Source organism: Kwoniella shivajii, chromosome 11 (assembly GCF_035658355.1).
Source record: "Kwoniella shivajii chromosome 11, complete sequence".
NCBI classification, from domain to species: domain Eukaryota; kingdom Fungi; phylum Basidiomycota; class Tremellomycetes; order Tremellales; family Cryptococcaceae; genus Kwoniella; species Kwoniella shivajii.
In genome coordinates this window covers 205,741-218,762 of record NC_085918.1, presented here as the reverse complement: position 1 = coordinate 218,762, position 13,022 = coordinate 205,741, and the positions used below count along the sequence as shown (strand labels likewise).

At 42.2% G+C, this 13,022-nt stretch overlaps 3 protein-coding genes across 3 annotated transcripts; 1 reads left to right on the top strand and 2 right to left on the bottom strand.

The window, feature by feature from the left end:
• Positions 1–2,866: 2,866 nt before the first annotated feature.
• On the top strand, positions 2,867–4,051 carry IL334_007519 (uncharacterized protein; the record flags this gene model as incomplete). Its single annotated transcript, XM_062939209.1, has 5 exons — positions 2,867–3,028; positions 3,091–3,372; positions 3,430–3,543; positions 3,602–3,889; positions 3,947–4,051. The coding sequence occupies 5 exons, from the start codon at positions 2,867–2,869 to the stop codon at positions 4,049–4,051; spliced, it is 951 nt and encodes a 316-aa protein (XP_062795260.1).
• A 982-nt stretch (positions 4,052–5,033) lies between these two features.
• On the bottom strand, positions 5,034–10,037 carry IL334_007518 (uncharacterized protein; the record flags this gene model as incomplete). The annotated part of the gene is made up of 15 exons (XM_062939208.1): positions 5,034–5,072; positions 5,145–5,262; positions 5,321–5,541; positions 5,597–5,870; positions 5,923–6,179; positions 6,235–6,382; positions 6,426–6,654; positions 6,700–6,835; positions 6,897–7,059; positions 7,121–7,244; positions 7,292–7,598; positions 7,683–7,779; positions 7,826–8,714; positions 8,759–9,188; positions 9,234–10,037. The coding sequence occupies 15 exons, from the start codon at positions 10,035–10,037 to the stop codon at positions 5,034–5,036; spliced, it is 4,236 nt and encodes a 1,411-aa protein (XP_062795259.1).
• An 816-nt stretch (positions 10,038–10,853) lies between these two features.
• Positions 10,854–12,542, bottom strand: IL334_007517 (uncharacterized protein; the record flags this gene model as incomplete). The annotated part of the gene is made up of 11 exons (XM_062939207.1): positions 10,854–10,923; positions 10,991–11,002; positions 11,053–11,121; positions 11,181–11,271; positions 11,380–11,468; positions 11,517–11,649; positions 11,704–11,835; positions 11,946–12,053; positions 12,161–12,227; positions 12,283–12,335; positions 12,467–12,542. The coding sequence occupies 11 exons, from the start codon at positions 12,540–12,542 to the stop codon at positions 10,854–10,856; spliced, it is 900 nt and encodes a 299-aa protein (XP_062795258.1).
• Between the last annotated feature and the right edge of the window lie 480 nt (positions 12,543–13,022).

The following is a 13,022-nucleotide window of genomic DNA, read 5'->3' as shown; positions in this document are numbered from 1 at the left end:
AGAATTGGCGAGATCTACACATATATCTGATATCCCCCGCGCTGACGTGTCACCGCTACTAGGTCCCCGTCAGTCTTAATTGCATGCGGTGTTTGAATCCCCCCTTCGTCTTGGGAGTAAGCCGAAGATGACCCCGCAGAAACCCGCCTTATAATCCCCACCCGAAACTTAAAATGTAGGATTATTGGGAATCAAGCATGTGCTTCTTGATTATTATGACATTTTACGCTCCCCTTCTTGCATCCCAGGTATCATATCGATTCTGGTATAACGCTCTGTTCGAGATGACAGCCTTTACGATAAATGTACATAACGATGATTTGGATCTATTTTCCTTTTCTCCTTTTGCTTCATTCCAGTGAATGGGACCAAAATTTTAACTTGTATTCCGGCATTTGTTAAAACTCTGACACAAGGGAATGCCGTATTTTCTCGATCTTCATGCCAGCATCTCTCGATCGTCAGCTTCTTATCAATTATGTCATCTCAGGGTTAAAGCTTCAACCAAGATGAGGGGAGATGTGACAAAGGTATCATTTTATTTGGTTGTTGTTTTCTGAATCACAAGAAATCTACCGAGACACGACAAATAGCTGTTCATTTGGGTTTTTGATCGACGAGACATGCCTTGAGCGGTATAACGAAGCGGTATGAACGCAGCTGAAAAAGGTAAATGAAAAGGTCTTGGGAAATCATAATCTGCTGTGGTGAGTGTGGCGAATGTGGGGAAGAGGGCAGAACGCGGGTATTTGAGTTTTTTCTGTTTTGTTTAATTAAAAGAATACAATCGGAGATATCCCACGGAGCGTTGACAGGGTGCAGCCTCATTTCCCGGCATTTGAACTTGGAGGGATCATTATTGAGATTCACAATCAAGCATATGATGAGGTCAGGAACGAACATATCTGGACACAGGTTTTGTACTACTTTCTAAATGAAAACACTGGTCTGCTTTCGAAGACCAGAGGGAAAAATCCCACAGTTTGGGAAACAGCATCTACAGGTTGGATAGAAGGGGGAGAAGGAGGAGGAGTCGCTGGGTACAGTTCAGCTAGCAGGGATGAAAGCGATATTGCAATTTGCTGCAAGCTAGTCCTCTTCGAATTTCGGGGAATTAATCATCTCTGCTGCGCTGTCGTTCCGTAAATTACCTTTGAGCCAATTAGATGCATGTGCAATCGATTGTAAACATGATTGGAGCATGAGAAGCGCAGCGCATTCTCAACTACCTCGGTGATGAGGAAACGAACAAAATGTCCTGAGGAGCAGAAAATGTTTAATGTCTTAGGGTTAGGGTAGTCACCGAGTCACCGGATGATGTGTGTCACCTTTTTCATGAATCTATCCACCCCACGCCTTTTCACCCATCTGCCGTTCCAATCGGGGCAAGGGAGATTCTCTCGCAGGAACAGGCAAAGAGGGAGAAGAATAAAACTTGTTTTGAGGCAGAGACAACCGGTAGAGATGAAGGGAGTCTGTCTCAAAGGGTTTAAAAATAATTAAATGAAAAAAGTTTTTCTGCTCGTCTCTTTCCTGCATTAATGACTTTTCCCGATCAGCAATCGGCCCAGAGTAATCTCTTCCTTTCTTTTTTCCCCACACGATCCAAACGTAAGACACGAAACAGCAGCCCCAGGGACCAAAGGCAACATCCGACAAGACGGTAGATATCTTCTGGGATATACATTTGTCAAAAGCATGATTCCATCTTTCACAATAATTCGTTCACCGGCAATAACCCCCCCTCTGTCGTCAGCCGGTTAAGATTTTCTCTCATCTGGATCTTCCTCTTTTCCACTTTGGCTATACAAGACGACGGTATCAACTGTTCTACCCTAGACTTGATCTTCCCTCGCTTCATTGTCTCACACAGCGATCTATTGCCGGTCTCATATAGAAAAAAAAGAAAAGAAAACGCCTGCGTAATATACATTTCCATCAGATTGAACCATCCGATCGGGAATTCCACAGTATATCGTTCCGCCCCTGTCAACGAGATAATACCCATTAAACAAGCCCAGTCTCGCCATTCACATAAATAGTTTGTCATAATCTCGTATCTTTTCCCCCCATCCTTTCCCAAAATATTCCTTTACAACATTATCTATCGGCATTCTGTGTTATCTCAAATATTAACAACAATCACTCAAAGTGAGTTGCAACTCGTTTTGTTTTCGTTGGTTTCTGAGACTGTCTTTACTGTTTGCGATCTTGATACCTCGATCTCTACATCTATTGCCCTCCACTTTTCCTTCCCTTTCCTTTCAGGTTTCTCTTTTTTTAGCTTAGGTTTATTCACGGTAGCTTGCCTTTAAGCGTTCTTTATTTCCCCTTACATTCACGGAGGTGACTTGAGAAGATGTTTGTCACCGCGAGAGTAGTCACCGCATAACACTTCTACCTCCTCTTTGATGCTGGATACAGCTCCACGTTGCTTGTTTCGTTCATCGCATTTTCAACTCATTGTCCGTCATTCTACGATTTATGGCGATCAGTCACTTGAATCGGTTGTAGTCTCGCACGGATTAGCGTTCTGACCATTGTCATACTACCAGATTTCGGTTCGGCCCAAAAACAGAATCATCTTCAACAAGCGAGACATTTGTGAATTCTTCGTCCTGAACACTTGATTCTCATCTCGCAAGTGCAAAAGACGCCTATTTGAGCCTTTGCCTTACATTAGCACCACCTCTGTCGACTCGCTCCTTGGACCGAAACACTTTTTATCATTTCGAAACGAAGTCTCACTGGATATACATAACCATCACCTGTATATATAGATTGATCATCCGATCATATCCCACCTTTTAAAACTCAACACATCCAAGCATATTGTCAATCGTTCAGTGAAATATAGTCAGCAAAAATGTCTCCCACATCATCACTGTCCAACAAACCTTATATCGGTGGATTCAAGCCCAGTTCAAGTACATCACTTATGAACATGAGTGATGATATGGATGGTAGGACCAGGAATGCCAAAGCTCAAAAGAGGCATAGGGAAAAACAAAAGGCCAGAGTTATAGCTGTGAGCGAACCTTATCCCCCCCATCCTTTGAGTTTAGAACCACCACTAATGTGATGTTGTAGCTCGAAGAGTCAGTTCAAGTTTTGACTGCTCAGCTGGAAGATGCTCGTAGACAATTAGGTCAATTACCTTATCCACCTGGACCTTCGCGAATGCCATTAACTGCTCATTCACCTGAATTCGCTCAACTTCAAAATGAGAATAGTTACCTCAGAGATGAGAATGCAGATTTAAGGAGACAATTATACACTCTCAGAGTCACTTATGGTCAAGAAAATCCAGGTCCTATGCCAAGTCCTCCTCCTAGACATGGCAGCGGTCAAGGTGTCAGACCCAACAACAACGTGAGTACTCTTGACGAGGCGGTTAGGTTCTCGACTGATGGTTTGTTTGTATTGTAGAACGCTCCTAATCCTCCTAGTAATGAAGTCAACAACGGTGGTCAAACCGGTATGGATCACTATAACAGAAATTCAGGGGGAGGTAACAGGAGCAGAGTTTTATCAGCCTCTTCCGTAAGTTCCCAATGAACACGAAAAGCGGAAAATACTGATTCTTCTTTCATGACTATAGGCTCCTTCCGCGTCACCATATGTTGGATCTTCATCTTTTCCAGCTGATTTAAGAGCACACTCATTATCTAATTCTAACAATGCATCTTCGACCGGTTCAAACAACAGCGGATCGACTGCTCGACCCACTCAAATCGAATCTAATTATCCAGTAAGATACGAAGGTCATATGTATCCACCCACCGCTCCTCCTCCTCACGCTTTACCAAGAAGTCAAATGTACAATGTGGAGGGAATGCAATATGGTAGAGGTGGTGAAAGCGGTGAGAATATGCCTTGGGGTCCTGAGGTGAGCCGTTTTTTTCTTTTCGGATAGTGCCATTTGTTAATTGTTATTTGGTTTCAGTCTGGCCCCCCTCCTTTTGCAGGAGCAATGGGTTATCCTCCTGTCAATTTCCACGATAACAACTCCACAAACAATGTTTCGGAACCATGGAGGCAAGAGCATTAGATAATCTTTGTCTCATATCCTCAATAGAACCCAGTATCTGCCTTATATTCCTATGTCTCCCTTCCTCTATCTCGACGTCATACACTGCTTCCTTTCTTATCCGTCAAAAGTATATACCTAGTTCGCTCGTCTCCTTTTTTTCTCGTTTCTTTGGTTTTGGTTTTTCGTCCTCATATATTCATGATTAGATAATGTTTCTGAATGGCACAATAGTTTTAAGCTTTCGGATATTTGGATAGGTAATTTAGGTTAATAGATCTTGCGCATCGCATATGTACAGATGTCCTTTCATGGCAAAAACTGATTTGCTCGATTACTTCTGAGCATATGCCTTTGCATCGTTTAGAATGATACAAACTGATAGCTCTGAAGCTGGTTCATGAAACAGTGTATCATCATCATCATCATCAGCCTGGGTCCAGCCAATAATCTGTTTACGAGAAACCCCTTGACCATTCACATGACAGGGGCTACTACTGTTAGGGTTATGACCCAATACAACAAGTTTACAAACAAACAAACAAATAACGAGAGAAAGTGGTGATTAACCCTCCAACCGAATTTGTCACATCACTACATATCCTTAAATTCCTCGTCACGTAAGAATTATGCAAAAGGTACACACTCTCGATATTTCAAACGGCCGTGGCTTTTCAGGAATCGTTCAGGAATACACTAGGACTTGCATGTATACATCCCTTGTCTTCTGTTCAAGGTCACTATTCGATTTTGAGTTTGAACGTGTAAATCGAAATATAACGCAGCGATAAGCAATAATGATAATAAGAGTGCGTGTATAGCATAGAAGCGATTGCCTTTAGACACAGATGATACATAGCTCTTACACCTATACGACTAAGATATATAATTCAATCAATTAATTACTAAAATAACAAGACCATCTATAGGAACAAAATACCACAGGATCCCTTCTAATCGACAATCCAGACTTTCCTTCGAACGCACCAAAACATGAAACGCTTTATTGTCTACTGAGATTTTGCATTTGAACGAGTTCGTACTGGATAATCGGAAAAAACTCTGGGGTCAACTTTATGCCTTTTGCAGAGGGGAGAAATGTGGAACGACTTACATATCCTCCTTTCTTAGATAACAATTCTTGATGTGTACCATGTTCAGCAACTTTACCTTCTGAGAAATAATAGATCTGATCTGAATGTTGAATGGATGATAATCGGTGTGCGATTGCGCTGTAATTCAACAACACGTTAGTATGTCAAGTAAAAAAATGTAAGAAGACAAACATACATGGTAGTTCTACCTTTGGCAGCTTTATCTAAAGCTTCTTGAACCACTTTCTCACTTTGACTATCTAAAGCACTTGTAGCTTCATCCAATAATAATACTTTTGGATTTCGGATTAATGCTCTCGCAATTGCTATTCTTTGTTTCTGTCCACCTGATAATTGTGATCCTTTACCTCCAACTTCGGTGTCGAATCCATCAGGTAGAGACATGATGAAGTCGTACTTTCATACGACTATCAGCTTTCTAATCATTGCCGGGAAAGAAATAATAACTCACGATATTGGCATCTTTACAAGCATTTATTATCTCTTCTTCTGTAACTTGTTCGATAGGTTTACTGGCTCCCAAAAGGATATTGAATCTTACTGTTCCGGCATATAGTGTAGGTTCCTGAGATACCAGAGCGACTTGGTCTCTGAAGTTTGCAACGTTTAAATCTTTGACATCGACACCGTCCAAGGTGATTCTTCCAATCAAGGGATCATAGAATCTCTCGAGAAGTTGGATAGTAGTTGATTTACCACATCCAGAAGGTCCGACCAGTGCGACACTGAAAGGCAACACCATCAGCACACCTTTTGGCATATTTAGATCACACTTACTATGATCCAGCGGGTACATCTATACTCAATTCTCTTAAAACTCTGACACTAGGTCGAGTAGGATATCTGAAATGTACATCTTCAATCCTGATATGACCTTGAACGCTCTCATGATTCAATCTCAACCCATCGGGCGAATCAGCATCAACTTCAGGTTCGTTGTCAATTAATCTGAAAATCGAGGAAGCGGATGAATTGGCCTTTGAAGCATCGGGTACAAAGGTGAAAACGTTTCCTGCTTGCATGGAAGCGAAGATCTGCAGAACCAGATCAGCATAGTCTGAAGGGAATGGTAAGACGGAGGGAACATACAACTGAAGTCAATACGGTGAAGAAGGAACTTGTATTGAGTCTACCGGAGATGATCCATAGTGCACCAATGTAGAATACCAGAGCAATGATGAGGAAAGTGATACCTTGACTTGCGGCATATAAAGCTTGTGACTTGATTGATGTTCGGCTATACATGATTTTAGCGCCATTGGTAAGTGTTTGGAACTCACAAATTGACTCTCATGGGCTCTTTCAAGGCCTCGGAATAGATTCTGTCGACATCATCTTCTCTGGTCAAACTGGCCACCGTCCTTACTGCTCCAGCAGCTTCAGAAGCCAAATGAGCAGAGGAAGCATGAAGTTTCTTCATCTTTTGATCTTTCAAGACGACGACTTTGAGTCGGATGTATCCTCCAGAAACCAGCAACGGGATACAAGCGATACCGATGAGAGCGAGAACTACACGTCGCAATTAATCCTCAATCCTAGCATGCGCAAACTTACGAGGTCCGTAACATAAACCGATAATACAACCACCAAGTAAAGTAGCACAAGATTGCACGAGTGTACCTAGAGTTACACCGAAGAGACCCTGTACTTTTTGAGGGTTCTCAGCGAGGTTTGAAGTGACAGCACCGGTCTATCCGATGATTTACATCAGTCTTGTTCCATTTTACATAAACTCCAGACGGCAGACTTACTGAATTCTCTTCCTCATCAAACCACCCTATGTCATGTCTAAGTACAGCTCGGAAAGTTTCTTTCCTTAATCTGGCGTTCAGGTCCCAACCTGTTCTCGAGAAGCCTGTAACTTGTGCATAAGTAGCGATGAAAGCTAGTATGGCAGTGACGAAATAGAAAAGTCTGCATATCGCATATTAGCTGTTGTTGCGACTCTTAGCTGTTGTTGAGGAGACACACTCACGCTTTTCTATTCAATTGATGTTTCAATTCACCAAAGTCTTGGATTTGGAAATCTGCCAAGGCATAACCGAATAGGATTGCCAAAGCCGGGTAGACCATACCTGAGGCTATGGCACCGATGGTAGCTGAAAGGGATATCAGCAGTGTAGTGCGAAGTTTGGGTCCGACTCACCAATGAAATACGTATTCTTGGAGGCCCAATTCATCGCAATTAGTCTTTTGTACAAGGAGAATGATTTAGGTAATTTGTCCTCTTCAGCAGCTTCAGTCGCTCTCCTTGCCTCTATATCGTCCATTGCTGCACTAGCTAAAGATCTACCAGTTACAGCACGTTTTAAATCAGAGAATTCTTTTTCTTTGATGGGTGAATCGGCAGGTAAGGCTTTGGATGCCAAGGCATGATCTTCAGGAGGAACAACTGTCAATGCATCTACTACTGCTAATTGAGCTAATTTTTGATTGGCGACTAATTGAGCGTACTATTTGATCAAATGTTAGGATCTGATCAGCGTGTGGTCCAAGTGATATCCAAGTAATGGGAGGAAGGTCGAAGCCAGACTTACAGATCCACTTTCGTTTGCAAGTAATTCGTTGTGGTTTCCTTCTTCCAAGATTTCACCACCACCCATAACCAGAATTCTATCGGCGTCTCGAATTGTTCTATGCAACCATCAGTTTTTGTATAATATCTTTCTAGAACACTTACGATAACCTATGAGCGATTGTGATAGTTGTTCTACCTTTTGAAGCTTTATCCAAAGCGTCTTGAACGATACCTTCACTTTGGGTGTCCAAAGCTGAAGTGGCTTCATCGAGCAGCAAGATTCTTGGATCGGAAACGATAGCTCGTGCGATTGCGACACGTTGTTTCTGACCACCAGATAAGAGCATTCCTCTCTCACCGACCATTGTATCGTATCCGTTGGGAAGTTTCATGATAAAATCGTGCGCATTGGCGTCCAAACATGCTTTTTTGACCAAGTCAAACTTTTCAGCATCGGTGGAATGTTCCCATCTTGATCCAATCAATCCGTGCTCGACATTACCACGAACAGTAGTTCCGAAAAGTGTAGGTTCTTGTGATACAAGACCGATTTGTTGACGAAGCCATTTCAAGTTGAGTGTCTTGATATCCCTACCATCCAGTTTAACGGTACCTTGGATTGGATCGTAGAATCTTTCGACTAAACTGACAACTGTACTTTTACCACTACCACTTGCTCCTACAAGCGCAAATGTTTTGCCGGCGTGGAAGGTGGTGGTGAGGCCTTTGAGGATGGGAACACCGGGTCTGGAGGGATAATGGAATTTGACGTTCTCAAATTCTATCTCGCCGTGAACAGTTTCAAGTTTTGACCCTTCGAGACTGGCGGAATCGATGGATGGGACTCGATCGATCGTGTGGAATAACTTCGCAGCTGCAGATCGAGCTTTTGCGATTGACGCCAGTTCAGGTGCCATCATCGCCATTGAGAAAGCTCCGATAAGAATAGACATGAACACGTTGATTACTATACCACTATTGGCTCTACCTTGAGTAACGAGAATAGCGCCGTAGAAGAATGCCAAAGCGTATGCCGAGTAGATGGAGAAGACTACATTGTACTGTAAATGCCAGTGCAGATCGTTTAAAACTCACACATGATACTCAAACCACCAGCTTCAATCAACGCACCCCTCCTTCCAGCCAATCTACTCAACTCGATATGGTCATTGAATTTCTGACCTAGAAGTTTTTGTTTCCCAAAAGCTTGCACTGTTCTTATTGAACCGATAACTTCTTCAGCTAAACTTCCTGCTTTTGCCACATGTTCCAAAGCTCCAGTACCGAATTTTGCCATTGCTGTCATCATGATACCTCCCGCGATCGCTATCACTGGTACGATGGATGAACAAGCTAATGCCAATCTCCATGATCTGGCAAAAGCCAAGGCGAAACCGGTGACGAAAGCTCCTAGATATTGAGCGATCAAAGCGACTTTTTCCGATGTTCCTTCTTGGACCAAGTGACAATCTGTTTGAATACGGGTGGCGACTTCACCGGCACCCAAGTCATCAAAGTATGCGATCTGGTGAATGATCAGCGTGGAGACGATTTTCAAAAATATACTCACTTCTTGTCTCAAAACAGCTCTGAGGTAATTCTCTCTTACTCTTTTAGCGTTCAATTCACCGGTGACATTCCAAATGAACATGTAAAGCCAAGTAGTCAAAAACATTCCTACACCTAAAGCTAAAAGGTATAAAGCATTATGTCCAGCTTGAGTTTTCAAATCATTTTTGGCATTTTGTAATTGATTTAGTTGATCTTGTGTTAAAGCAGTAGAACTTCCAGCTATAATCTGAACGATGGCTCCATAAGAAGTAAAACTTGTGGTCAATCTACCGAAAATTAATGTCATTAGAGGTTGTGCTGCACCCGCTGCCACAGCTAATATCAATCCGGTTATCATTCCAACTACTTCTAATCCAGTCGAGAATCTGAATAACTGTAGCATGGATACAGGTGGTAAAACATTGGATTCTTCTTCTTTTTCTTTGGATTTATTATTTTCAATGTCTTTGTCTTTTTTCGATTTCTTAAATGAGAATCCTTTCTTCTTTTCATCTCTGGAAGATGGTTTTTCATTTTTGAAACCATTTTCATGTTTATGTTTTTCAGATAAGGTCATGGAAGGTGTGGAAGTTGAAGTTGAAGTTGAATTGGTCGATAGAGGTACGATGGGAGGTGCAGCCATTGTACCTATTGCAGATGAAGGCATGAAAATACCACCTGGGATAGTTTGATTCTCTTGTCCCAATGTACTTTTTTCATTTTCAATCACATTCTCTTCTTTCCTGATTTGATCAGCTGTGGTGGTATGTTCGTTTCGATGAGCCGGATTTCCTGGACTATCAGGTCGAGCTTGGGACGACATGACGGTATTAATCTTGGTTGTCGTTGCGAGTGTGGTCTCGGCTCGATCGAGGAATGCGATATATGACTCGATTTCGATATTTTTCAATTGTCAAAGGATATGGGAAATGTATATTTGTTTAAAGAAGCTTATCTTGATAACTATAAGCAACGTAAGGATTCAAGTACTATATCAAGCTTTCAATCATATCTAGATATTTATGAAGAAATCGATTATGATGGTATGGGAGAACACTTACTTTACGATTCGGCACCGAATATCGATTGGGTTTCTTTGACTCGGGGTTTCTATTTCTGTGCAACGAATCTTATCGGCAACACCGATGGGATCCACTATGACTGTCACAGTTCCTAACTACTCCGAAGACCTTCGAGCCTTTGATCCTTTGGCCAAACTAAGATTATTTAGCTAGCAGCAGTTGAGAATTTCCCAGTGGGATACGATCAATTCTTTCAACGCGTGTTCGTTCGGCTTGAAATATCTTTGAATGGTTTACAAGTGATGGGAAATTGGTTGTGCTGACGACTCTGTTCCTGCTCGATGGTGATGATCAATGTATCACAATGGCGGCGTACTCATGCCCGTCTATTCTCCATCTCATGTGAATGAAGACTCTTGTTATTCTTGTATCATTATGGTGTATCATTATGGTTTATCAATTGAAAATGACCATTCGGCGCCCGGAGCAGTCAGGGTTAAAACAACTATAGCATATGAGAATTACCCGGAACGGGCCCAACCAACGGATTCACTGTTTTACTACTACAAAATGCATGTTATACATCGCCTGAACTGGCCTTCCATCCGTCCCATTCTTCACAGTAACTTGCCGCCCGCAGCTCTATACGCATCGACTCCCTTCTTCAGTTGTTCAAGGGTCAAGAAGCTATCCGAATGTCAGCGTTACAAGGACTCGAGGAGATGGTTCGCTTGGTAAGAGCGCCGGAACTTACATCAGTATAGTGCTAGACAAAATTCAGTCAATTGAATAACGAATATACCGAGAAGAACTCACGTAGGCTGTAATCTAGTCCAAGCCGGCACCCAACCTTTGAACATGAACATTGCTCCTTCATTCGCGAATCTGTACGATTGACGGGAGATTAGGATCAAGTCGCAGCTTCAAGACGGAATTTCACTTACGATTGCTTAATGACACCCATCGTGCTTGAAGTCCCTTTACCATGCGCAGTCATGATTCTTGATTTGATCACATCGGCGGGAGAACAAACGGCTGTGGTGTGTTAGGATACTTCTTCCAATGGGATGCTCACTTGTCGCCACGGTTCCCTGTCGCTTGGTTTCAGCATCATCCGGAGAGTAGTTCAGACGAAATCTGCACTTACAGCACCAAGAGAAGCGAAAAAGTGCAATACGGGACCATCTTCCAATACTTTCGTATGTATCAATTCCCGTTTAAATAGATCGTAACTATCATCGAGACCGTTCATCATCTTTCATGACAACGATGAAACTCACCTTGCGAGCTGACTCATATTCATCAAGATACTTCTAAACGTGTTTGGACCTAGACCTCTTATCCAACTTGATATACCTTCTTCTGAAGTCATTCTGAAAAACCCTTGGACGGAATTACGATAGTTGTATCTTTCTGTTACATGCGATATATCAGTCAGGTGAACAAGGGGAGTGTAATAGCACTCACGTTCGATAGGTTTGGCTTTATCAGCTTGCATCCTAACCATCAGAGTTTCAAATGGAGTCCCCACTATTCCTGCTATTCCACCTGCCATTGAGCCTGCCAAAGCCATTTTGTATGCTGGAGGTGGACCCGAGCCTGTTGGCATGGTCGTTAGTGATTGGGTGGAAGATGGTATATAGGGTACAAAGAGAACGAACATGTTAGTCAGCTTCTTTCCAAAAGTCCCAATCAACGCTCAACCATACCTTTGTGTACTTCCGCTTTTGCCCAATCATAAGCTGCGAATCTAGTCATTGAATAAGTCATTTGACGAAGTAGAGTTCCTGTTAATCCATCGAAAAGACCTCTTGTTCCTGTACCATAATCAGGAAAAAGGCGAGTAAGTCATACATCTATTTTGTTTGATATTTTTATTCCTTTCTCAAAAGCGGTAATGGAGAGGAGAAAAGCCACTACTAACCGTTATTTCGTATTGTCTTTCTCAATGACTGAATCATCCCTTTATCACCACTAGTTTGAAGTCTTACCTATAGAAAAGGAATCTACTCAGTTAGGTGGAAGAGGGTATGAAGTTCAACTTACTTTAGTCAAGTCTAGAGGATGGGTTATACTAGCTGCTATACTTGCTGCGACACCTATGTAGTGGGCAAAGAAGAAACGTAAGCTTGAACCTATTCTCGGTCATACCGTTTACTGCGACAAACAGAGGGAGATTGACGAAAACAGATTAAAGCATATAACGGGAGAAGTAGAAAAGGTCATTCACCTCCTAACCAAAATGGATACGGTTTTGTAGCTATACCTGCAGTAGGTGTAGCAGTAAGAGAGCCAGAAGACGACATTGTTAAAGTCCTAGCTTTTTCCGTAGATCTACAACTGCTTAAGATGAAGTCGATCTAGTCAAGTGAAGGTGAGCATATGCAAAGTTGAATAACGAGATGAGCTGTTCAAGTTGATGATGTATGATTGCGATGAATGATGTGAACTAGATGATGAATTGTTAAGAACACATAATAATGTACTTGTATCAGGTGATTCATTGCGTACATGCACCCAAATCACATATGTACACGAGACATTCCATGCCCCCAAATAAATTTACATGTATATACATAAGGAGCACTTCATGATAAGAAAGACGGGAAACGGGTGACGTACTACAACATTATTAACTTACAACATATGATCACTTGGCGAAGAAAGCATAGCATAGCCACCCCAGAAGGCCGCAAAGCAGTAAACTAAATCACGAGGCGATTATCTCGGCTTGAGTCAACTCCCCCTCTGACTTCGAGCTACATACAGGTATAATAATGCGAATG